Genomic DNA, 24,066 nt, shown 5'->3' on the forward strand with positions numbered 1-24,066 from the left:
TCATCAACAAATACCGCAGCGCAAAGTACAAGATGGCGGCCATGACGTACTTCCTTCCGCTCAGGGGGCGCGCTGTTCGCGAAACATAGTTTCGGTTCAGAAACCACGTTGTGGCGCAGCAATGGCGCAAATTAGGCAAAAAAGGCCCTTCTGGAGCAGTATGGAGCAGTAATGTCCCGTTGGCGCAGATTGGCGCAATTTGCGCAGGTTTCCCACCACTGCACATGTGTAGAGCAGTACCTTAATTTTTGTAAAACTACCACAAATCACCGGGTCAGCAGTCACTCTCATCAAGAAGACCATCCGGTGCAAAGCATATAAGCGACTGAAGTTAAGCAAAAAAAAAAAGACCTGAGCAACTGAAAAAGAAAATAGGTTTCTACAAGGACATTCAAGCAAATGCAATACACCTAAAATTCATTCACAGACAAATAAAGGTGCCCGGCAGCATGCTACATTTGTAAAACATGTTGCGCATAACAGCAAGCCCTTCCTTTACACATTCACACTGTCACATTCCAGGAAACTCCATCCGCATTTGGTCAACACAACTGAACAGACGAAAAAAGGCATTTCATTCACGGGATGAGAGAACAATTTAAGTGCGCAAGTCGCAAGAAAGAAAAATTGCAAAACTTTCAGACAAGTTGTACAGTTTCTTGCAAAGAGAGATGTCATCACTTTCAGTGTGAAATAATTTCACGTGCTAAAGCGACACCTGGGCTGTGAAGACGCCGCAGTGAAGGGTTCCGGATTAATTTATACAAACTCGGGAGAATACCAGAAAAACACAGTGCAGCTAGGAATCGAACCAGCCACCCGGCCCGTGTCCAGTAATCACATGCCGACAACTGAGCCACAATGGCAGGCCAATACTAATTAGTCTATAAAAGAGAACCCAAAGCATTCCTTTATGAAAAAATAAAAAGGTTAAAAAAGAAGGCATAAGCACTAAAATTGAAACAAGAACTTTTGTTCTTAAAACCCAATATTAAAAACAGATAACAGCAAGCAAGACAGACTTATAACACAGTTATTTAGCACACTATGCCTGTTGCAAGCAAGCTCAAATCAAAGATAAACAACAAGCTTCAGCATACTATCTAGGAAACATTGTAATTAACCAAAGGTACATTTTTTTATAAATTTGTATCTATTATTGTGTAGCAATGAGAACATAGTTTTTCCATTTTGCCCCAAGAAAACCCCGCCAATTTTTATTGCAACTTACAACATTGCAGAACCAAGCATAGAATTTACTACTAGAATAAAAGTGGCATACTCAATGTCTCCACTCCATTTAAAATGCGAAAAATAATGTGACGAGAAACATTTGTTTCACATGCTTCACATTGTATTTGAGCATCCTTTGCTACATGATCATTGAGCATTTTTCGCTCCCTAACAACTGTTAACAGGTGACACGCACCTAACACTAAGAGCCACGGAATAACCACAAGCACGCTACCATTACAGAATTACGCAGTAATTCTCACCCAAGGCTAATGAGGAACGTGTACAGTGTACAGATTCTGAACAAAAGTTACGTCTACAAAGCACAACACCGCATAATCTCAATAAGAGTTACAAAAACCTAACCTTTCCACCCAGACAACCACTGGATCATTGTTGCAGCGTGAACGGAACTAAAACATGAATCAACTGAAAGGAATAATGACATCGATGAAAAACAGAATACTGCCAAACATGTTAAGAAAATCTAATGTTTCACAAGCAATATTTGATCAGCTCGGATAAAGCAGTACCTTTGAATGCAATTTTTAAAACAAAACTGTAGACTAGAAAGCAGCGAGTTTCACTGCAAAACAGAGATAGAGGAGAGGTAGGACACCGTCATGCAAAATGCAAATGTGTGTTGCAAATAATTTCGCGCAATTCAAACTTAATGAACAAAAAGATTGCAAGCTAGTGAATCTAAACCCACTATTGTCCCACCAAAAAAAAGGCCATGAAAGGAGATCAACTAAAACTATACAGACTTCTCGGCTGCTTCAGCGGCAGCTCGAGACAGATCAAGCATAACGCACAGCGAAGAACGCTGTTCGCAGGTCTTGCATTATACAATACGCCTAGTATTCTGAACACTACAAGCAGCGCTTTTGCAGAATATGCATCGACCACCGCAATGCTTCCGAAAATTGGCTAATATGTAGAACATAGCAGCTTGTACACAAAGTCCTACTTCAGGACATATCAGGCTGCCCCTCAATATCACACAGAAGAAGAAAATACTACTCCACATGCACTCATTGTCTCTACAGATCAGTCGCAGTCCTGCATTCAACCCTTGCTGGCTTGCCTAACTAACTTCAGATGCAGACAAAACAAACAAAACCATTCACTCTTTGTGCGATTCTTAGATGTAACTGAGAAGCAGATTGAAGATGGGGCTCACGAACCTCGTTCTCATGTTGTAACCATGTTTCCTGCTATAGCAGCTATCATGGCCAACATAACGAGACATCATTTTAAAAAAAGGCTAGTTAAAGCCAGTGCTGCCTACACCAGCAGGGAACTAATATAAAACAACACTGCTCCTTGCTGGAATCTACTATACACTAAATCAGCCAAATAATCAATTCACGATGCTGAGATACACACTTTCAGCCGAGAAAGAAAAACACTGGGTGTTAATTCATGGCACCCAAAAAAACAAGTATCCGATGAAACAGGCAACCAAATGAGCTGTAAATGCTAACCGATAACAAGACGTGTAACGGAATACATCGACGCTAACTTCGTCAGCAGCGGTAAATGAGCGGCGCTGGAGATAGATTCTGCTGCCACGTGGAATCACCACTGGTTGTGCGATGCGTTATTAAAACCTACGATAAAGTGTCAGTGGATGAGCTAAAGAGTGAAGTAGGTATATGGTACCCCACTCTCCATTGGGAAGCCCTGTGTGAAGCGGCAACTGGACGCGTGTAGCCACCCTGCAAAGCAGAAAGAAAAAAAAAATTAAAGCGCTACGGCACGCCAGGATTACAGCTAAGATTCTGCATTTACTGAATGTATTTTTGCAAGGTTAACACACTTTATGAGAACATTCCTTCAGAAATTAAAACCAGCAGTTTTATCCAGTGTACATTTACTCAAATGAAAGCTGACTGACTTTTACAGCAGAAATAGATGACGTTAGTGCAATTTAGTGCACCATGTAATGACTGCAGCAGCCATTTGTATGAGCTCAAGAGACCTAAAGACAAAATACAAGCTAGCTTGGTTCTTCAAAACAAAGAAAAGAAACTGCCTTGTCCTGATAACAATGATACCAATTTTATCACAAACTTCAAACAAATACAGTTGAAACCCAATCTAACGATGTCACCGGAAAGCGCTAATTATTTAGTTATATCGAGAACTCCGTAAAATCGGGACTGCCATATAACAAGCATTTGATTCCATAAATTCGACGTATAGCCGGTATTCAATGGAGCGGAATGCATGCAGGCAACCAAGTGTGCGCCACCATATCTGTGGCCAAGCGTCTGTTGCTAGGCGATGTGCGCACAGCCCGCAGATCAGGCACCCCTCTTCTCCTCCATGCAACCGTGTGAGTGCACCCACGGCTGGGCTAGAGCAGCCGCGTGCACGCGTTGGTGGCGGAACTTCACGCCAAGACGGCTGCATTGTTCTCAGCGCCACCGCTGCGAAGGCCGTATCAACACAGCACGCACCGCCGCTCTAGCCCGGCCGTGGTGCGCCGTCACTCGTTACGTCGGGCTCTGCGGAATGGCGGTGCTTGTCCATGCTAAGCATGACTGTGAAACACATGACTGTTCAATGTTAAAAAATCAACCTCGTCGAACGCACAGTATTCCCTCGAGTTCAATGTGAGTGCGATTAATAACATCTCAGTTGACGCCACCATTTAGAATCGGATTGGAACAGAGCAGATGACACACGCCGGTGTTTTTTTTTCTTCGGCGTGTGGACGCAGTGGCCCAAGCCGCGCTGTGTCCTTGGCGCACCGGCCATGTCTGTGGTTCCAGTGTTGCCAGGCGAAGAAATTGACCGGTAAACTTTTCAACGAATAGCACCTATAAAGGGAGGCGCATCCCAACAGCTACCATGGCATCGTAACTGCGGCGGCCGCGGCGCTTGCCTGCCGAGAGTTTAGCAATACTCTAAAAGCCGGGGCTTCCCCTGAAGTCGTCGCATCCAAGCAGACGCGTGAGACACAGCGCTTTTTATTGTACCACTTCCCCGCTGAGCGGAACGTTCTTGGCTCTCATATCCTCAAATCACGTAAACAAAGCTTCCTCCAAATTTTCATGCGGGGTGCTCTTGAGGTTCTTTTTCATCAATGCAATTCGAGACAAAGCGGCATGTTTGATGGCTTCCTTTCCCTTCAAGGTTATGGAAAGCGTGCCGGCCGGGACGTTGTCGTCTGCGGACACAGGACTGCTGAGCTTAACTCATAGAGCTACGTAAAAACGAAACAAGATATTTTTTTTTTCTGGCGTGATGCAATAACCTTCGTGACGTTCTAACAAAAAACATTCAAAATTTCTCATTTTTAAAATGTCGATTTCTCGAAATATTTCGTTAGATTGGGAATGACGCAGAATCTGTTTCATCAGTTCGAGTTCATAAAAGTATTGAGCTGTATAGGCCCCTGCCGAGGAATCCCAATTTGTTCATTAGATCGCGAAATTCGTAAGATCAGGTTTCGTTATATCGAGTTTGGACTGTAACTGAGATATCAAAGAAAACGCATCGTGCAGTGGCGACACGCCAGCCACTTTTTGGAAACTTCACAGAATCTTGTTTGTGTAACTGGTGGCTGCCAACATGACTGGGCGATTGTTGATTGATTTATTGATTAGGGGGTTTAACGCACCGAAGCTACGACTGGGCTATAAGGCGCGGCACAGTGGAGACTGTTGAGAAAGAAGAGGCCACTTAGCAATGGCCTCCAGTTCGTAGAGAATAAAGAGTAAGAAGTAGTAGGTGTGGCGACATCGGAGAACACCTAACCCCCGTCTTTTTCTTGACTTATCTGACACCTTGGTGCTGAAACCTGGGACTGATTCGGACCACTCGGACCTTTGTCCGAGTGGTCCAAATAGATAAACAGACTCTGTCCGAATAGACAGTTCAACTAAGCAGCAACATTAGACACCCGGATATACCCACGCATGGAAACGAAACTGGAAGGCGAACAGCTGGCAGTGTAAGGCCGGTTTGAAGCGCTGTCGTCGGCGGAACAGATATCTGGCGACTGGGTGTGATCTTTTGACTTGCATCTGAAGTTCTCATCGCAGAAATCGGGTTAGGGTGGGGGGAAATCAGGAGTGGCGTGCTTTGTTCGAGGATCAGTTGCGGACGCTCCAGGCGCCATGGCAGGTAGCCTTGAAGTTGGGTAACTGCGTAGTAGCCCTAAATATGAATTTCGCGATGCAGAAACGAAACCGAAACTGTTGTAAACTGTTTGCGAATGGTCCTGGGGTAAGTAGAACTACCACAGAACTTAGAACAACGTGCGCAAAGTCAATATAACTGCCTAAAATCATAAAGTAGCTTTGCAACCAGGCACTGCTTGACATTTTCAGCCGACTTCTGGGATTATTACTGTCAGAGCGCGAACCTGACGATTGAAAATTGTTTGCTGGTTCACCATTCACGCAATGATAGCAAAAAACAAACGCTGGTGCAGAGTAATTACGAGTGGCACGCATTCTTCGTTGGTAGCAGTGACGCGCGATGACCACGCCCCTTTCCCACACCCAGGTGATTCAAAAGCGTGTCAAAAATCACGTTTCCGTTGCAAAAATGAAAAAAAACTGATTTTGAAAGGCCTTTTTTCGATCTAGCTCCGAACAGCTTTACTTGTTCGAGCAACGCCTGGAACGCTATGAAAAGGCGCTCCCAAAGTATCGATCAAATTGATCGATTTGAATAGGCGTGGTAGCGAAAGAGTTAAGAGTTAACACACAGCTTGAGCTTCACCTTCCGCTATAATCTTTGGGAGCAACAATTCAGTGTTGCACCCATATAGAAGAGTAAATACTGGCCACAGTCTTTATGCTGAAAACTACGATTGAGCAAAAAGAAATGTGGCTGCCATTCAACGAGCTTCTGGAAATAGCGCGATGCCACTTGCACGATTGAAATCTAGGCTCAACAGGCCTAAGCTTCCGTCAGTTGGGATAACGCCATTTAGCGGTGACATCATGAAGTGGTTGCCCTTTTGGGAGCGACCTGAAGGTACCATCGACAGCAACGAGAATTTGACACAAATCGAGAAGTTCCACTATTTGTGGACCCTCCTCAGAGGGAATGCAGTAGCAGCTTCTGTAGCAAATTAGCCGACAACAGAGGCTTGCTATCAAGCTGCCAAAGATATCTTAAAGCAAAAGATTTGGCAACACCAAAAGAATTCAGCAACATTATTTATACCAGCTACAATCCCTGCTAGATGTTTTTTTTTTTTTCTCTCATCCAACACTGCAGCTTTATGACAATGTGATGAGCCAAATTGGAGGTCTCACAGCATTGAACGTACCGACTACTTTGTACGCTTCTATGCTCATTGACATCCTTCTGAGGAGCTTCCCACAGAACATCATAGTGAACTACCATCGAAAGAAAGCTCACAAAAGGTCTCCCTCAACTTCCTCACAGATGGACTCAGCCGATGAGTGCTTCCAGAACGTCCTTAATTTTCTGTGCGTCGAGATTGAACGCTGCGAGAAATGCGCTGCCACTCACTCCTCACTGTTCGATGAGACGATATGATCCACAACATGAACCAAATATTTCCTCAAACAAACGCCGTGTTCCAACCGTATCATTCTTGTACAATTCAGACAACAGCAATGTCTTGGATTGCTTCTTTAACGATGCCAACCACCAAGCTGAAGACTGCACATCTCTTGTCTCAGAGACGATAAGAAGGATTTTCTCTGACGCGATGGAAAATGCTTTCATGGCTCGATGTGAGGACACAGAGCTTCAGACTGTCGCCGGAGAATTGTTTGTCGTTAACGCAACTGATGCCACACTTCACCACTCTGCTTCCCGGTGTGTCCTAAGCAGCCAATGCCTCAGGTATCCAGTTCACGTGCTGCATGAGCATACTATGCTGAAGACACATCGGGAAATTCCACCTCCGATGAGACCGTCCTTCTGCAGACATTTCGAGTCTAGGCCATCTACAAGGAAAAAAAGGAGCTTTCTACGAGGACTAATTTACTGTGGAACTCGGCAAAGTTTTATTTGAGACGATGTGTCAAAGAAATTGATGCTACCATTTGTAGGAGAAGTCGCGCTGTCTATCAACCCCTTTGAGAAATCTAATGGAGCTAGAAAACAGTACCGGATCATCAGGATCACATTCCAGAGCCAATAGAACGATTTGAAATACACTTTGGATGTTATACAGGTACCAGAGATTTGCCAGGACATTCACGGAGGTACTACCAATGCACCCTACGTGCAGAGGTTAGTGAACTCATGAAGAGAGATCACGGATATAAATAAGTTCGGGCAGGGCAATGGGACACCTGGCATCAGCGTGTTAATAGGAGCTGGCCCAATGTGGCTGGTCATGATTCCAGAAGTATGCCAAAGGACCAGTTCAAGCCTGACAGCCATCAACACTATATTTGGATGGACCTTTCAAGGTGCGACAACCACAGCACGTAACAACTCGATTCCTAAATGCATGGTCTGCATTTTGCCCTCTTCGATGGACCCTCAAAATGATCACCTCGACAATAAACGTAAGCAGTGCAAAAACTGGGACTTGCGAGGGACGCCAATAGAACCAACCCAAGATACCAACAAGACTAGCAGCACAGTCTTTTATGACTCCAAGCAGAATGTGCTAAGGCCGGAGGAACAGTGGGGGATCGAAACCCGTTCGACGACTCGGAAATGTCCGACATTCAGTTCAGGGCCGATGGAGGCCAGAGACCCAACCAATGCTGATGGACATGCCTACATACTGATGGGTCCATGAAAAATGTTGACCACAGCGTAAGCTCATCACGTGCTGCGGAATCTCGATGAGTGAACCGAAGGCCACATCTTCACACTTTGGAAAAATAGGATGGCCGATGCAGAAAAAGAGGACAGTTTATTGAAGCCCCGTGCTATGAACGTTTCTACCATGAAACAACAGGCACTTTGCGCATTAATACAGAAAATTCGGGACAAAGCCCTTTCCGCCATGAACTGTCCACATTCCAGTGACTTAGGACTCAAAAACCTTCTCTACTGACTCCACGAACACGAAGCTAAGCTGAACCTGTTAGACGAAGAGCTTGAGCCAAACATAGTTCCCCAATGTCCCAAAGAAGAATTTATTACACGCTTTGAATGAGAGGAGATTATAATCAACACCAGAACCAGCTTACGATGCGCTTAGAACAAGGTATCAAAACAAAATTTCAGCGTACTAATGGTGCATTATCCAACATCTCCAGATTGTTCAGTCATGAGGAAGTCTGAGAAGGAACTGCTAGTTAATCGAACTCCACATCATTTAATACTGACGCCGTCCTATTTGATCATGGACCCCATTAATGAATCCATTCCGGGTGACGCCTCACCAGACCATACTCAAACAGCAGCATCAGAGAAGATGCTTAACAACGGAGACCAACCAAAGCGTAACTTACGATGCGCTTCAGATATATGAAGGCGGAAAATTTAGGTGGCCACTGAAGCCCTTGATTAGGCGCACCAAAGAGACACACCCTCGGAAGCGACAGAAAACTCGTCTGTTCAGCAGAAGGCCAGAAAAAGACAGTGACACAAACAGGTGTGATGTACACAAATTATGACCATAAATGGCTTGAAGTGATTATGAAGAAAATCGTCGACCCTCATCTGGAACCTACCTTCGTCAAACAAGCTATGGTTGCTGTCACGCTAATAGAACTCGTGGTTCTCTCTGCACGTCCCCGCCCTTTGTCTGCTGGTTTTCCACAACGGAGGGTTCTGGATTAGTTCTGACCTCCTGACGATCTTTAATCCACGCCAAAATCTCGACACAGACGCATTTTCCCTTTTCGCCTTTATCAGAAAAGTAGCCACCATGACTGGTACCGAACCCATGTCCTCCGGCGCAGCAGCATGCCTTAGCCACTGAGGCACTGCGGCGGGTAACTGGCTGATTGTGGTGTGTCTCCTACTTCTGTTTGATTATCCTACTTGAATGCTAATGTGCAGTTCACACACTGACAACTATGTTTTTCGTGTTGACCTGTAATACATCACTCCTTCCTGTATTACGTCTCTAACACAAAATTTTAAGTTTTTCAATATTTCTTGCATTTTTTCAGCTAAAGAAATGTCTTTCTTGGCTAAAAGTGAAGCTGAATGAGAGAGAAAGAGGGACAGAGAGAACGACATTTAATGACACTGATAAGGTTAGCCTGGAAAAGACGCCTGGCTTGCTACACCAGATGATTAAAAAAATTGATGATAATGAAAGAAGATGACGATGATACGCATGCTTGTATAGCGCTTTTTATAGGCAAAAGTTTTCAAAGGCTTATTCTTTTAACACTGAACGAGGGTCACATCGACCAGGTTCTCTGCACCTCTCTAACCCTTGGGATCTCACCTGACTTTGGTTGTGGCTCGGTAGCCATTAGCCGCCCTTCCCCTTCAGAGCCTTGTGCGCTGGGAAAGGCTCCTACTACTCCGCATTGAGGTCCACCTCCTCAAACTCGTCCGGGCCACAGATCCTAGGTGGAGCCGAGGATCGGAATGCAGCGGGCGCACCGGTGGATGAGAGGGAAGGTCGAAGAAATGTGGTCATGCTCGCTGGAGGCCACAGTGCCGGGCTTTGGCGCCCCCCAACCTTTGCAAGAGACGAAAAACAACCAGGAAATATCTTCAGTTCGAGATCAGTTTACACCGTAAGAATAGGACCAGTTCATGTGCAGAAACTTTCTGTAGCTGGTTTTGATCGAGACTTGAACAGGAACGTTCGTGGCTATGCCAGAAACTTTTATGCCAGTGTCGCTAGCTGTTTTTTGCTGCTACAGAAATACAAGTTCAGTAATGTTCTAATTTGACCACAGTTAAGTAGAATTGAATTTACAGGTCCTGCCAGGGTATAAAGCTACATAGTTTGAACTGGCCTCATTTGATTCTTTGCCTATCTAACCAAATATCAGAGGTTGAATCACCAAGAGTCTATTACACTTGGGACTGACTCAGCACAAAAAAAGTACTTCCCAATGCCCTGAATAAGGTTGAACTTTTAACTACCACACAATATCATATACAAAGCAACATACTCTAATGCAGATAGCTGTAAGTTTCAATTTCAATATTCCTTCTGCAAAAGGAATTAGTAAGTACACAAAGCAACCAATAAAATCTGCAGATATTCAGAGAATTGTCTGCTAATTCATAGCATTCTTACACCGCTTGTTTACATTAAGTTCTTTACAGCAATATTTGGCTATCAGTAGCTAAATAGTTTGGGCTATTTTATTGTTTCCTAGTTTTCTTTTGCTTCTTGTCTCCAGTGATGTACACTTCCACAATTATATCTTTCAAGTGCCTTTACTTCGCTAATTACATTTTTTCGCGCACAAGCAAGGCGTATTGAAGGGTTGCCTCATTTTTGGTATTCTTTAATTTGTATTTCCAACGTCTTTTTCTGGTTGGATTCAATGTAGACAGCATTTTTCAGAAGAGATGTACAAAATGCATATTTCTGCTTTCGTCAGTTTATTTTTGTAAAATTTCTATTTTTACTATTCTCATTTTTCTTGTTTTTCACAATTCTGCCCAACCAATTATCTCCATTTTTGCTATTACTATAGGGACTAAATGTGTTACCGCCAAAAATTGTATATTTTTGTGGAAATGCAGGGTGTTACACGGTTTGCTCATTTTTGCTATGTTTTATCCATATTTCCAACGTCCTTTTCCTGGCTTTTCTAAGTTAGTGAGCATTCTTCTGAGGAGATGTACGCAATGCATATTTCTGATTTTGTCATTTCATTTTTTGAGAATGTTTATTATTATTTTCTTTATTTTCTGGTTTTTCAAAATTTCGTTCAACCAATCATATCCATTTACGCTGTTATAACGATTAAATGTGTTTCTTCCACCAATTATTAATTTTTGTGCAAATGCAGGGCATTACACGGTCTTGGCAGTGGGAGCGTTTGACAGAGAATGCGTGTCAAAGAATGCTACGCATTAAAATTTCAAATTCCCAAGGCACATAAAGAACAGTTTTGGGACAAGTTAATCTGCTCAGCTTGGAGCAGGTATATGTCAATGACAGATTGAGAGCACCCATCCGGCGAAGTCGCTTCATAGGGCAATGAGAGTTGCTCTGCTGATATTGGCGATTCAAATAGAACTCTGCTCAACCAATATGTCCCTCATCCGGTCTCCCCCACCCAGGCTCACTTTGCAACATACAGTCTCACATCAGTAATTATCCACTTTATTTCCAGTGCACAACAATTTGCTTTGGGATTGTTCTCTCTCTTTCTGATTGCACTGAAAATCAGAATGAACTGTACTAGGTTGAGAATAAAGCGCTTCTTACAAAATTACAAAATTACCGAGTAAAAATATTGTGACTGAAGCCAGCACATCTGCTGTGTAGGATTAGCTGCAGAAACGAGGGTTTTATAGCATTGTAAACAGTCACGTCTTATTGGGTTCATCGGCCGTAGTAAAAAAAAAAGAGAGAGAGAAAGGGAATAATTTTTTCAATGTGAGAGGGAACCCGTCATTCATAATTTAGACACATTAGAAATGAGTGCGAGCATGCATATGCGCTGTGCAAAACAACAAATACCTGCAGATCCCCACACAGGGCAATGGCACCATGAGTAGAGTGCAGAAGGGGGGATTGTGAATTCTGTCACAAAGTGAGGTGAAATGTATAGCTGTACGTGCATAGTCTCAAAAAAATTTAGAGCCCTTCCACTACTCTGAAGATGGAAGGCTAACGAGGCTGTATTGGTGGATCAGATATAATGTATGGTGACTTACTGCATTGACACATGCACATAACTTCTTCAGGATTAATTCTAAGTTAATTTTTACATAATTTGTTTAGGGATAGTTTCGATGACCGTAGTTTTTGTCTGTAGATGACCATGTATCGGCAGCACCTGTAAAGTTTACAACTTCACTGTAAACTGAAGGTAAATAAAACTCAGCAAAATGATAGAATTGTCCTAGTGACCCAATCTTTGCATAATTTTTTTTTTCAAGATACCTACATTAGATTAAGAGCCACAGGGCATTTCACACTAGCTTTGGAGCCGGCGCAAGTGATTTTTTGCCGCCGCAACCTGATAGGTGCTTGCAATTTTGGTCAAAACCTAGCGCAAGACGACTTCACTGTAAAAGTAACACGCTGTTGTAAGGCAAGTTCCTTACTATACTCGGTTACAACTGAAGAACGGCACCACCTCATGTAGTGTATCACTCCGCCAAAGCGCCGGACCCGTGACGTCAGTGCGCACGCGTATTGAAAGGGGTTTGCTATGAATGGGTGATACCGTCTGCCTTGTCTCACGCAGTTTGTTTGTCGTCACTGGAGTCGTTTATAAGCATATTGAGTCCAAAAAATCACGGGAACGGCTCACGCCATGTTCAAAACATTCCCAGTAACGCCCTACTTGCGCCGCGCGGACAAACATCCGGCGGCTACGGTGATAAGGCACAGGGGCAACTGCCGGTGCTGTTCTTAAGTTGTCACCAAGTATAGCCGCTCTGACTGAGCGGCTAGTAAGGAACGAGTAGTGAGACCAAAACACCAGCCGCTCCGACGGAGCGGCTAGTGTTCCAATCTCGCATTAGGAGTGAGCGACACGCTCAAACATATGAATCCGGATGGCCACTTTGTCTCTGCCATTAAAATTCGACATAGCCACCCGCCCCTCACCTCGACCAAAGACGGCCCCGGAGAGTCCTCGAGGCTGAGCCCCGTGAAGATGTCGCCCATGGCCGTCTTGGTGAGGTCGGTGGGCAGCGACAGGGTGCTGCCGTTGGAGGGCGAGGAGCCCAGCGAGCCGTACGACTCGGACTCCGCCTTGGAGAAGGAGCAGGGCCCGTCACCGCCGCAGGGGATGTCCAGCAACCGGGAGGAGGCGGCCGTCTGCCGCAGCAGGCTCATCGAGGCCTCCAGCACCCGCGAGTGGAGCTCGGCTGTGCCAGGGGCGGCAAAACGGGCGCAGAGCGTGAGACAGCAGTAAAAAGACCACATCAGAAGTTATGTTGTTACCCTCGCAATGTCAGAAAAACAAAAAAGGTGAAGCTCGTCGCACAGATTTGGATCGAACACACCGAAATTTGCTGAGTGCAGAGAAGCAAACAATAAAGCGTTAGACAGTGACCAACAGTAACTGCATCAAGATTTCAGTGCCCATTAAAGATCCCCAGGTGGTCAAAATTAATCCGGAGCCCTCCACTAAAGCAGTCCTCATAGCCCAGTGTAGCTTTGACACGGTAAAGCCCTCAAATTTGAAAAATTTGACGCTGACCAATAAAGGAAGCTGCGACTGCTTCAAGCTTCTTCCTTTTCTTTTTGCTTAAAAATAGTAGTATGAGGCATTGAACAGACTTGCAACGGCAGCTGTTTGGACGAATTTATATAACATGATTGTACTTGAAAGAGCAAAGTTGTGATGGAGACAATAGCACGAGGACGACAATGTAAGGTGTTTTGAGTCGCCCGCTTGCTGCTGTCTCCATTGCAAGCTTGCACTTCCAAGTAGGATGGCAGATAGACTTTTTGTTTCTTTTTTAGCAATCTTTTTTTTTACCCACCAATGCAAGAAAACAACGCATGCTAATGAAAACGAAGAAAATAAAAGGGAAGAAGTCCAATCTGTTGCTGCATACACTGCAACATGCAACCATCTTGGTCACAGGAGTTAACACTTTGTGGTGTTCCACAACACTCGTAGCACCACTGCAGCTGTACATGAAAGAAGAATCAACCACATTTACACACAAGCGTTTCACTTGAGTGTAAAGTAGCAAGCAGTCTGCCAGAAAACTAGTCTTAAAAAGCTTCATTTTTAAGTTCCCCATTTTGCTAAAAGCCACTAGGCAATTAATTTCGAGGCCTGTGCGAATAGCAACATCCTCATTTGGAGTAAATACGAGGCAATAAATCACTTGATCTGAACAGTTTCGAATCAAGGCAAATAACAAGCAGATGCCACTGCCTCCCCAGAACCACAGTTCTCTGCAACTGGGGTGCACCTGTCCTACTGACATTTCATTACGTTCATCTGTTGCACAATATGACGTCAGCACTGTACGCGCTAGGCTTACTCTTTTTCCGCCGCAGGCAATGTGCTGACTCGCCACCCAAGCTGGAAACCTGGGTTCTATTCTCACACGAACTCCGATGTACCAATTTAACAAAACTTCTTGCTCAGCTAATTGGTGCATTATTTTAGGAAAAAAACGTGTGTTAGTTTAGTTGTATTTTTTTTTTCGTCATATATGAATAATGTGGTTTCAGGTGAATAAATAGCTGAAAGTTGGTGCCCCATTTGTCGTTCAGTGCCTGCTTTTGTCCTCGTATTTTTAGCACCTTAGATGTTTTCCAATGTACCTTTTTTTTTACAATCCAATTGATTTACTTTATCGAAATTAATCCACATACGCACTTTGCTACTAATTCCAGCAATTTTGTAGGTTTCTTTTACTTTTCCACCGTTTTGTCACCCAATGGGGCACCTGATGCTCTTGCATTTTATTTACTGCTTTTCTCCAAAGTTAGTTTGCAGTCTTTGTCCGTTGTTGTAGTATTTTGTCTGAGTTGCGGGTATAATATAACCGCAGCCTCGTTTACAGAGTTTCTTCTTGAATTTTTTTATGGTCCCGAACCTGGCAGTGGTCTAATATCTTTGAGAGCGGTTTAGAGGAGGGATGAGCCATATCAACGTGTTTAAATTAATTTAAGTTTCACATCGCACCAAAAGTACTGGGTTTGCACCTATTTTGGAACGGCATGTTGCCGAACAGAGTTCCCACACACCTGGGTCGGGGTGCTGAACGTCCCCGCCGGAGACTGGCGGCGTCTTCCGCTCGGCGCCGACCCCCGGCTCCCTGGGCGGCAAGTGGGCCTTGCGCCGCTCGTGGATTTCAGTCGAGATCTGCTCCAGGCTGTGCAGGGCGTCTGTGTACGCTTGCTTGGACTGGATCACCGCCTTGCGCAACACCTCCACCTGGCCTTTGATCTCCTGCCACGGGGGCAGGCAGGGGAGAGGGAGAACAGACGAACAGCGGTTGACACAGCACGGGACCTTGGCGTTGAGTTTGGCGCAACAATGTTTCATCACAAGCAGTTACGTAACAGGCAGCCGTCAATTGTGAGTGGGCAAAAAAAGAGGAAGCAGTGAAACACCATCAGGGAGGATGTGGGAGGCCAAAAGTGTCAACATGCAGTAGATCCTTGCTCGAACAAAGTCATGAGGGGAAATCATAAACATTAAAAAAACGCTGCATGAAGAAGAAGTTGTTTACCTGCAATTTAAACCCGTGTGGGCAATTACAAGGCTAGTAACATTCACGTGTGACAAATTATAATGGGAAAAGCAATTTTTTGTTTTGAAACAGGTGCCCATTTGCAGAACGTTTAAAACCCATTTTGAAACGCTTGCAAAGCTCAGCAGCACGAGCTTGATGTGGGTGCATTGGTGGAACATACTTAAGAGACAATAGTGAAAAAGACAGGAACGTCTGTTGTACTGTGTCCCTTCGTCCTGTCTTTTGCGCTATTATTTCTCAAGTTTGGAAAGCTCAGACTCAGACACACAGAGTTAATGTCATTTCATGACCTGCTTCTCTTTTTTTAGGTGGTTGGATGACAGTACTCGTTTGATTGGTTGGCAACTACTTTATATACACCGCCCCCTGGAAACAGGAACTACTACAGGCAACACTCAAAGACGTAAAGCAAAATTTTTAATAACAAAAATAGGAGTTTTCATGTTGACAAGTTCATCAGATTTGTAATTAAGGAAACAGATATAAAAACACTGCGCAAACAAGTAAGCACTTTAAGCACAAAGTATTTGTTCAGCAACAAAACACACTGTAGCTGTTAGTTATTTATTACAGCTTACGCGTATTTAGATGCAAAAAAAGCTGACTTTTTCACAGCAGCCTTTAAGTATTTTTGCAAAAAAATACAGAACGTTCCATACCTGGAGCTTTTGCTGGAAGGCAGCTTTCTTCTCAAAATACAACCTGCAGGAACAGTTGACAAGTCACTTACTAATGAATCCTGGCAATGTTTTTTGTTAAAACTAGTATATAAAAAATTTGAATAATTTCTGAACATACACAGCCACAGAGTGAAATGTTGCCAGGGTGGCACAATATGTCAGCAAAACTCTATCAAGGCAAGGGACAGCCAAAGCCACCTCAAGAAAGTGCATTAAAAAAGTCCTAGTACATCAATAAGTGACACACAGCACATGGTATTTGCTCCGCCTTAGTGAATCGCCAATCATTACAAACACAACCTAGTATGCTGCTGTTGTTGTCAATGTCAGATTATTAGAGATTTTGCTGCAGTGGACAGCTTTGCATAACACGCAGAGGGAACGAGGTGTCTATACTCACCTAGACTTGGCTATGTCCTTTTTGAGTCTTCGTTCGAGCGAGTGGACCTTGTGTTCTGCCTCAGTGAAGGAGGCTGCCCGTTTGCGATGCTCCCTCTCACTCTCAAGCCTCATCGCCTCCGCTTCCATGACCTAGCAAGCGAAGCAGACGGTTGAAACTTGGTTCAGCAAAGGTCGGCAAATAACAGAACTTTCCCCTCATTCACAACAGGCAACACTAGAGCCGCTAAATAAGCTATGCAGAGCGCAATACATTACCTACATGTTTTTGCAACTTTGGTGCCGGACACACGGAGCAATCAGGCAACATTCCATTTCAGAAGGCCTATATTTGCCTAAATTATGACGTTATTTTAAATTATTGCTTGTTGAAACTGCCATGTCTGCTAATGCAACTTCTATAATGGAGACACTGAACTGAATCTAGGAGTAAGGAAAGCCAAGTTAGTTGGCAAGGTCACATTTTGAACAGTGCTAAGAACAGTTCGCCTGTGACGCCGTCTTCTTAGCGCTGTTCAAAATTAACCTAGGAGATTGGCACCAGCGCTTAAAGAAAACAAAAGAAAGTGTGCTTATTGAAGTTTCTTTTCTGAACTGAGATGCAAGTGCCCTATCATTTCTTTCCCTCACTTAACTTTTTTTTTTAGGGCAACGATACTTGACAATACACAGGGCCTTAACACTCCAACAAAAAGCTATAAAAGCTCTAGCGAAAAGTTTAAACCCGCTACCACTATCCAGGAGAAATCATCTCTCAGCGCGCAGACATCTCCACACACACAAATTTCCTCTACATCACAGGGGCGAATGGAGCAAATCCCCCATCCCCTTGCCCACCTTCATGGTGGCGTGGTTGAGCATCTCCTGCCAGGCGTTGTCGAACTCCCACTGAGTCTGGTTGGAGAGGAAGCGCTGCTCGGCCAGCGAGATGGTCTCTTTGGCCGCCTGGTGCACCTCCGACGCCCGCTGGTACTGCACCGCCGCCCGCTGGCACTCCAGCTGCGCCTGTGGGTCACCCCGGTTCCATTATACCAGCCCCGGTTCCCGAGGTGCGCGGTGCAGGGACAAGAACCATTCGAACACAAATCGAAGGACAGCTAATGTAAGCGGCAAATACCTTGTGCGCATATTCTTTGGCTTCATAGTATGGCCGGGCCGCTTCGATGGACTTCCCAAGCTTCTTTGCCAAGATGCGAAGCTTGTGACTAGACTCGCTGAGAGTGGCACGGAAGGCGGAGTTGGCATCCTGTGGAGCAACACAGTAACGAGTTTGGAACACTGCCTCCTCTGAGGCATACATCATCATCATCGCCGTCATCGTCATCCTATCTATGCCCTTGTGCAGTGCAAGGGCCTCTCCCATAGATCTCCAATTATCCCGGTCCTGTGCTAACTGCGAACAATTTATCCCCACAAACTTCTTGATCTCATCTGTTCATCTAACTTTCTGCCGCACCCTACCACGCTTACCTTCTCTAGGGATCCACTCTGTTACCCTTAACGACCAATGGTTATCTTGCCTTCGCATTACATGCCCTGCCCACGTCCATTTCTTCTTAATTTCTACTACTATGTCCTTAACACGCGTTTATTCCCTGACCCACTCCACTCTCTTTTTGTCCCTTAATGCTACACCTATCATCTTCCCTTCCATTGCCTGCTGAGTCGTCCTCAATTTATGCTGAACCCTATTAGTGAGCCTCCAAGTGTCTGCCCCGTCGGTGAGTACCGGTAAGATGCAGCTGTCATACACTTTTTTCTTCAGGGGCAATGGTAGGCTGCCATTCATCATTCAGCAGCCCCTGAGGGTGTCGTTCAACACTGCTCTCACCCTTTTGGGGGGCCCGGGGTACCGGAGAAACCTCATACGTTTAGAGCAGAACCAAAAAATCAGTTCCGACCGCCACACACAATTCACAGCCCACAATTCGGGTAGTGGTCTAACGGGCCTGGAAGGCACACAAAAAAAAAGAGGCCAAAAATACCACCGAGCCTCTTGAAGCAGAATACAGTTTAATTGCAGTCACCAATCAGAGAAGCTCCTTCCCTTGTCTTGCATCTTTCGTTCTATCTGCTTAGAAGAGCCCACAAATATTTGGTTAGATCACATGTACTGCCTCCTCTTCACTGAGTATCACCCTTTTACAGACTACTTCCTGAATGTTTGACACTCTAAGCAGGCATTCTTTGGATTCTAGGTGGACATAGACAGGTAACAAGACATCCAAATCCGCAAATCCGTCACTTCGTCTAGTGAAAAAAAGACATCTCGTGATGAAAGACACAAAATTGAAAATAGTTGAAACGCTTAAGGAGTTTTATGTACGGCTGCATTGAGGTGGATGTCAAAGTTTTCTTCGCAGAGTTTTATGTACGCTGCTGCAAGAATATTTTTAAAATATTAAAATACACACTGCACCATCATGTAACTTTGCACCATGACTGCAGAAACGGCCACAATTTTGCTGCTGTTGCCTGCCGAAGATAAAGTGTCAATTTTCAGGGACTTTTAATAAAGCATAACTTGTGCCATGCAACTCCGCAACCGACGGTCAAAAAAAAATTTTCTTGCCCATTAAACCGGCCCTCGAAAAGGACACAAAGAAGAAAAAATGCCTGCAAATAAGCCAATATGCCCTGCGCAGTTGTCATCTAGCAACAGTCACAAAGCACCACGCGTGCTAAACAGGTGCTATCAGAGAGGCATTGTCTACTCTGGGCACTTGAAAAGAATGCGGATAAAGCTAAAACAGGAGATGATCTCAACTGATGACTGGTACCTTAAAACAAAAGGCCTCGACTCCAATTCCGAAGGCTGGTCATCTATTGCAACAACGGAATGTGACACAGATGCTACTACGGACAGGTACAGGACACAATCGAACGACTTCAAACTGAAGGTCCTACATAGACGCACACACCTGCTCAATGTGGTCACACGCATGGGCAAGATAAGGCCCGCAAATGGAAAAAGAAATCTCTAGCGGTAAGAATCACTCACTTTAGCCACACCTAGCATTGTCTTGTGTGCCCCGAAGGAATTTAAACGTCAATAAATGAACAATGCCTCAAGAATAAGTACGCTTTTGCACAACTGCAGCATTTAGTGCAGTAAAAGGCAGAGACAGGGTGACTTTAAAAGGGACATGAAGACAAAATACATCTTGCCTTAGTTCGACAGAACTAGCCCTTGGTAACTCACTCAGTGCGAGTACAGACACAAAAAACTTTTTTAATTAACCAAAAAAGAAAACATAAGAAGTGTTGAAAAACTCCCAAATTTTGCGCAACAGTGACATGTCATGGGCAAGAGTGACGCAATATTGGCCAGCACTAAAAACATAGTTTTTAGTGTGTTAACAACATGTTAATGTTCAAGTGATAACATGAAACGGAAGTAGAGGCCCTTTTACAATCACCCAGTCATGCGGTGCTTTAGGTGGGTGGCTGCCAATCGCACAAACAAGATTCTTCGACATGAAGAAATCACATATAAACTGGCTAGGCAATCGCCACTGCTTCATATGCTTTCTTTAATATCCCAATTATTTGCTTGAAGTTTGCCACAAAACTACAGCTAACTTCGGCACAAAGCAGTCCTTTTAAAAAACCAAACTTGTACGTTGTCTTCATGGCCCCATGAAATGATGGTCAGACATGCACCCACCACAGAGAAAGCAAGTCGACTCTCAGTTTCCTCCCCACTGAGGGCGAAACTCACAAAGGAATAACAATAAAACAGGCGTCGGTACTCACATCCAACTCAACTTCTAGCCGGTTGATCTCATCTGTGCACGTATTCAACTTCTCCAATTGTATCTGCACGAGAGAAACGGCTCTTAAACGAGGCAGCTCCATAGTGAAAGCCCGGCTGTTGCAAGGGCAACTGGCCACAGCACAAAAGCAACCCCCGTCACCGCTTGCTGGACTCGAGAAGAGGCCCGCTTTTTCAAGTGCTAGGCAAACAGGGAGCATATGTGGTCCATGCTTGGCGGAGCATGAGAAATCTCGCACGCCTTTCACAGCTCTCTTTTCTAAGCAGCGCTGATAAGATCAAAGTAGACAAGGGCTGTGACTGCATGATAGTAGATGTTGACCCTCTCAATGATGAAATAACCACCAGGGGGTACTTTGCGTTTTTGTCTGTGAACTAGGTTCGATCAAACAGACAGCGATCTGATAGCGAATAAGTAAGCTATCGCAGGCAGTTTTCCTTCAAACAAAGATCACTTAAAAAAACAGGGATGACTCCTTCAATCCCAGTGAAATTGCACCGCAGATGACGGCAACAGGTTTAGGCTGAATCGACTTCCTGCGAAGTTTCGGTTTCAGTTTAGCAAACACATTGCTCAACGTGGTCGCATTTATTACAAAGCCGTCTTTAGTAAAGTAAAAGCAGTGTAATTATTCTCAATGCTTTTCCCTTTCAGAATGAGATTTGCTTTTTACAGTGAACTGCAGTGGCTTTAGTAGACACCAACATTACACTCAGGATGCACACACCAGAACATTATGCATTTTATTCAGGGTTTAGAAACCAGTACCTGCTTATTTTCTCAGGGCATAAAAAGCTTTCAGGCTTCATATATAAAAGCTTGCGTTGAACTCTTTCGCAATAACAAGCTGTTCGAGTTCATACCAGTGTCCCATAACAAAACCATTTTCTTTTCTCAGTTTTAAAACAATGTTTAATATTTTTATTCTTGGCATGTTTGATGCAATGCTAAAATTACAATTCTGTAGCCCTTGAAAGTAGCATTTCTTTTTATACAGGTTTGCTGTAGCGCCGACCCGAAAAATATGTCAGAAGGATTTTTGCCAACATGCATCGGCAATTTCTTATAAAAGAAAACAAACTGTCAACCTTTGTGCCGTGGCGTTACATACGCTGAAAAAAAAAATTGCATGGCATTCCTGATATGCTAAAAAAAAAAAATAAGCATCATTTATATTTAAGTTTCCATTATAAAACCACGGTGACAATATGCGTTATTGGTGGAAGAGCAGACCTATTGTTATGCATACCATTTTCAAATAAGGACAAAGTGCATTGCCTTACAGCGACTGGGTGCCTAGAATTCCAACAAGGGCAGTTAACAGACGTGGCATTGCACAAAAGTTTTTCGCAAGTAGGAAAGCTTTGAACTCGGACCACGGCAAAACTGGACCTAACGGATTATGGATTACAAGAGCGATTTTGTAATAGCACCAGAACAAAGATGAAGCTTTTGTATTTGCAGACTTTTTTCTGTTCTGCAATATAACCATGCATGGGAAAGATTCTCCAAAAACTAAATTTGCTTTGTGAATAATTGACAGTTTTAAAAATATTTTCTCGTGTGTTAACTAATAGTCCAATATGTCACCCTATGCATCACCAAGGCTACACTGCTTGATAGTATGAGGCTTTTTTTTACGTCAGCAAATGACGGAGTGTGTAAACACCTTGCGGGGAATAAAGGAATGTATATAGCCTCGCGATGAGACAATAAGATGCCCATGAGCAGGTCGAATGATGAGTGCCACAATATGGGGGCCATTTACAGCATCAAGCAGCAGAGTTTCAAGAGCTAAGAAACAAATATGAGTTCTTGGGTCTGCACAAGATAAACCATGTGAAACTTCCCGGAACTGCCTCTTTCACTCCCCATACATTAATTTACTCAGCCCACCTACAAAAGAAAAAAATTTTTGACATGTGCACCAAGTATCTTCAATCTGGAAGATGCAATGTGTCTTATCGATACAGATCTCACTTATACATTGTTTATGTATCAACTAATACATGAGATAGTGCTGGGGCAATAAATTTTCTCACTTTTTTTCTTGCTGTTATTTACTGGTCGGGCGTAATGAGCAGTGGGGCCGGGGCACCTTATACACCTATTTCGCTAACACTATTAATGTTAAACTTTCTGCACACTACTTATGACGAGATAAAGTACATGTCACCAATACAACTCATTCCAATAACGGCCACTTTTACAGCAGCAAAATATTGTCAACAAAATTTTTTTTTCTGATTAAACAAAATTCGCACTCTTCGTTGAAGGATGGTGCGAATTTCTTCGATGCTTTTTGGTCACACTGTGTAACAAACAAACAAACGTAATTGCTTCTTTTTTCTCCCGGTGCATTAATATTTTTTTTTTTACTGTAGGTGACAATGGCTGATCGCGTTTAGTTTAAAAACGAAGCGCCTTGGGGAGGTTTTCTCCACTGCCTAGGCGAGCTACCCGCAACCAAATACCTCAGCGAGTGCCAAGAGCAAATTGCATTCACTCTAACCACGACGCGAGGGCCCGTACGTGGTGTTGAAAGCATATCCGGCGCCACTTTAATTAACCCCCTGTGCGCGCAGCAAATGGCAAAGTTCTTCGTCCTTTCAAACTCGGGAAGCGCTAACGATTCGGCCTGCAGATGTTCACGGCCGCCGACTGCGCGAATGCCTTCATCCGCGCAACCTTGAGGGCTTATTGGCTTCGGTCCTCCACGACGGCGCAAGCTCGAAGTCATGCAGGCGTGGGCCGTAACCGGAGAAGGCGCGCAACTGGCCTGAGCTGGCGCGGTTTTTACGTAAACTCCCTCGGCGACTGAAACAACACGCTGGATTCCAGGAAGCCTCTTGACGCAACGCGCAGCCTTGAGCTTGGGTGCGCTACAGGAATCTTCGTCCCGTAGAGAGAAGACGCGCGGGAACTGGCGGAAAACATTGAACACGCAGAGAGAAAAGCCGAAATAGCACGGGGCGCCCAAATTTGATTTTGTCCCGCGTGTACCGTATATATAGCATCGATCACTTCCTCGAGTAGCGGGCCGCGCGGTCTATTTTCAGAATCCGCTACAGCACCGGCTATCACGGAGAAAAATCAATGCGTTGTTAAATGTCGCGGAGCAGGTCACGTAGAGGAATCGAATGTGCGGGGACGTCTGACCAGCTCACGCTCAAAAAAGGCAGACCGCCGACCGAAAGGTCACCGAGGTTATATTCATCAAGCCGTACGTCATCCGACGCTAAGGTCCAGCTTTCGAGACGCGCGTCCTAAGATCGCTGACGTCTAGGCGAAAGTCTCGGTTGTGGGCTCGGAACTTCTACCTATCTTTTTTTTTTCTCTTTCTTAGCACAATACGGCCACCAGATTGAAACGAAATTAGTGGCAGCGAAACTATGCAGCATCGCATCGCGAGCGATCGACGCTGTTTACAAACACGAAACTGGCGCGACAAATTAGGATGTGTTATATAGTGCACTGTTAATCCAACTAGACTATGCCGAGACAAACTATGTCCCTTATTAACTGAGAAGAATTTAGAACGAAAGACACTTTACTTGAACTCGGGGATCCAAAGTTTCCTCTCCAGCGTCATCAGCCATCCGCCGTCTCTTACCAAGCCCACTGCGGCCATTGATGCCTTCACGTAGTTTCAATCCTACAGGCTGCGACATCAAAACTTTAGT

The 24,066-nt window shown here is 44.4% G+C and overlaps 1 protein-coding gene across 1 annotated transcript; it reads right to left on the reverse strand.

The window, feature by feature from the left end:
• Nucleotides 1–24,066, reverse strand: LOC144169393 (SH3 domain-binding protein 5 homolog). Its single transcript, XM_077698513.1, has 10 exons — nt 23,938–24,066; nt 20,364–20,426; nt 17,725–17,853; nt 17,445–17,612; nt 16,609–16,739; nt 16,188–16,230; nt 15,017–15,221; nt 12,908–13,170; nt 9,599–9,838; nt 1–2,954 (listed from the first exon to the last, which is right to left on the reverse strand). Exons 1-9 carry the CDS (start codon nt 24,052–24,054, stop codon nt 9,674–9,676), a joined length of 1,284 nt encoding a protein of 427 aa, XP_077554639.1. The 5' UTR covers nt 24,055–24,066; the 3' UTR covers nt 1–2,954; nt 9,599–9,673.

Source organism: Haemaphysalis longicornis, unplaced genomic scaffold, assembly GCF_048455015.1.
Source record: "Haemaphysalis longicornis isolate Haplotype H1 unplaced genomic scaffold, Haemaphysalis longicornis Haplotype H1 scaffold_2, whole genome shotgun sequence".
NCBI lineage: Eukaryota > Metazoa > Arthropoda > Arachnida > Ixodida > Ixodidae > Haemaphysalis > Haemaphysalis longicornis.

Bases quoted from the DNA above. Each gene is read 5' to 3' on its own strand.
- LOC144169393 (XM_077698513.1), bottom strand. From the start codon at position 24,054: ATGTCGCAGCCTGTAGGATTGAAACTACGTGAAGGCATCAATGGCCGC. The intron at 17,854-20,363 runs GTGAGTACCGAC...GTTGCTCCACAG, and splicing joins GGCTAGAAGTTGAGTTGGAT to GATGCCAACTCCGCCTTCCG. The intron at 9,839-12,907 runs GTGAGGGGCGGG...TCTCTTGCAAAG, and splicing joins CGGGGCCGTCTTTGGTCGAG to GTTGGGGGGCGCCAAAGCCC.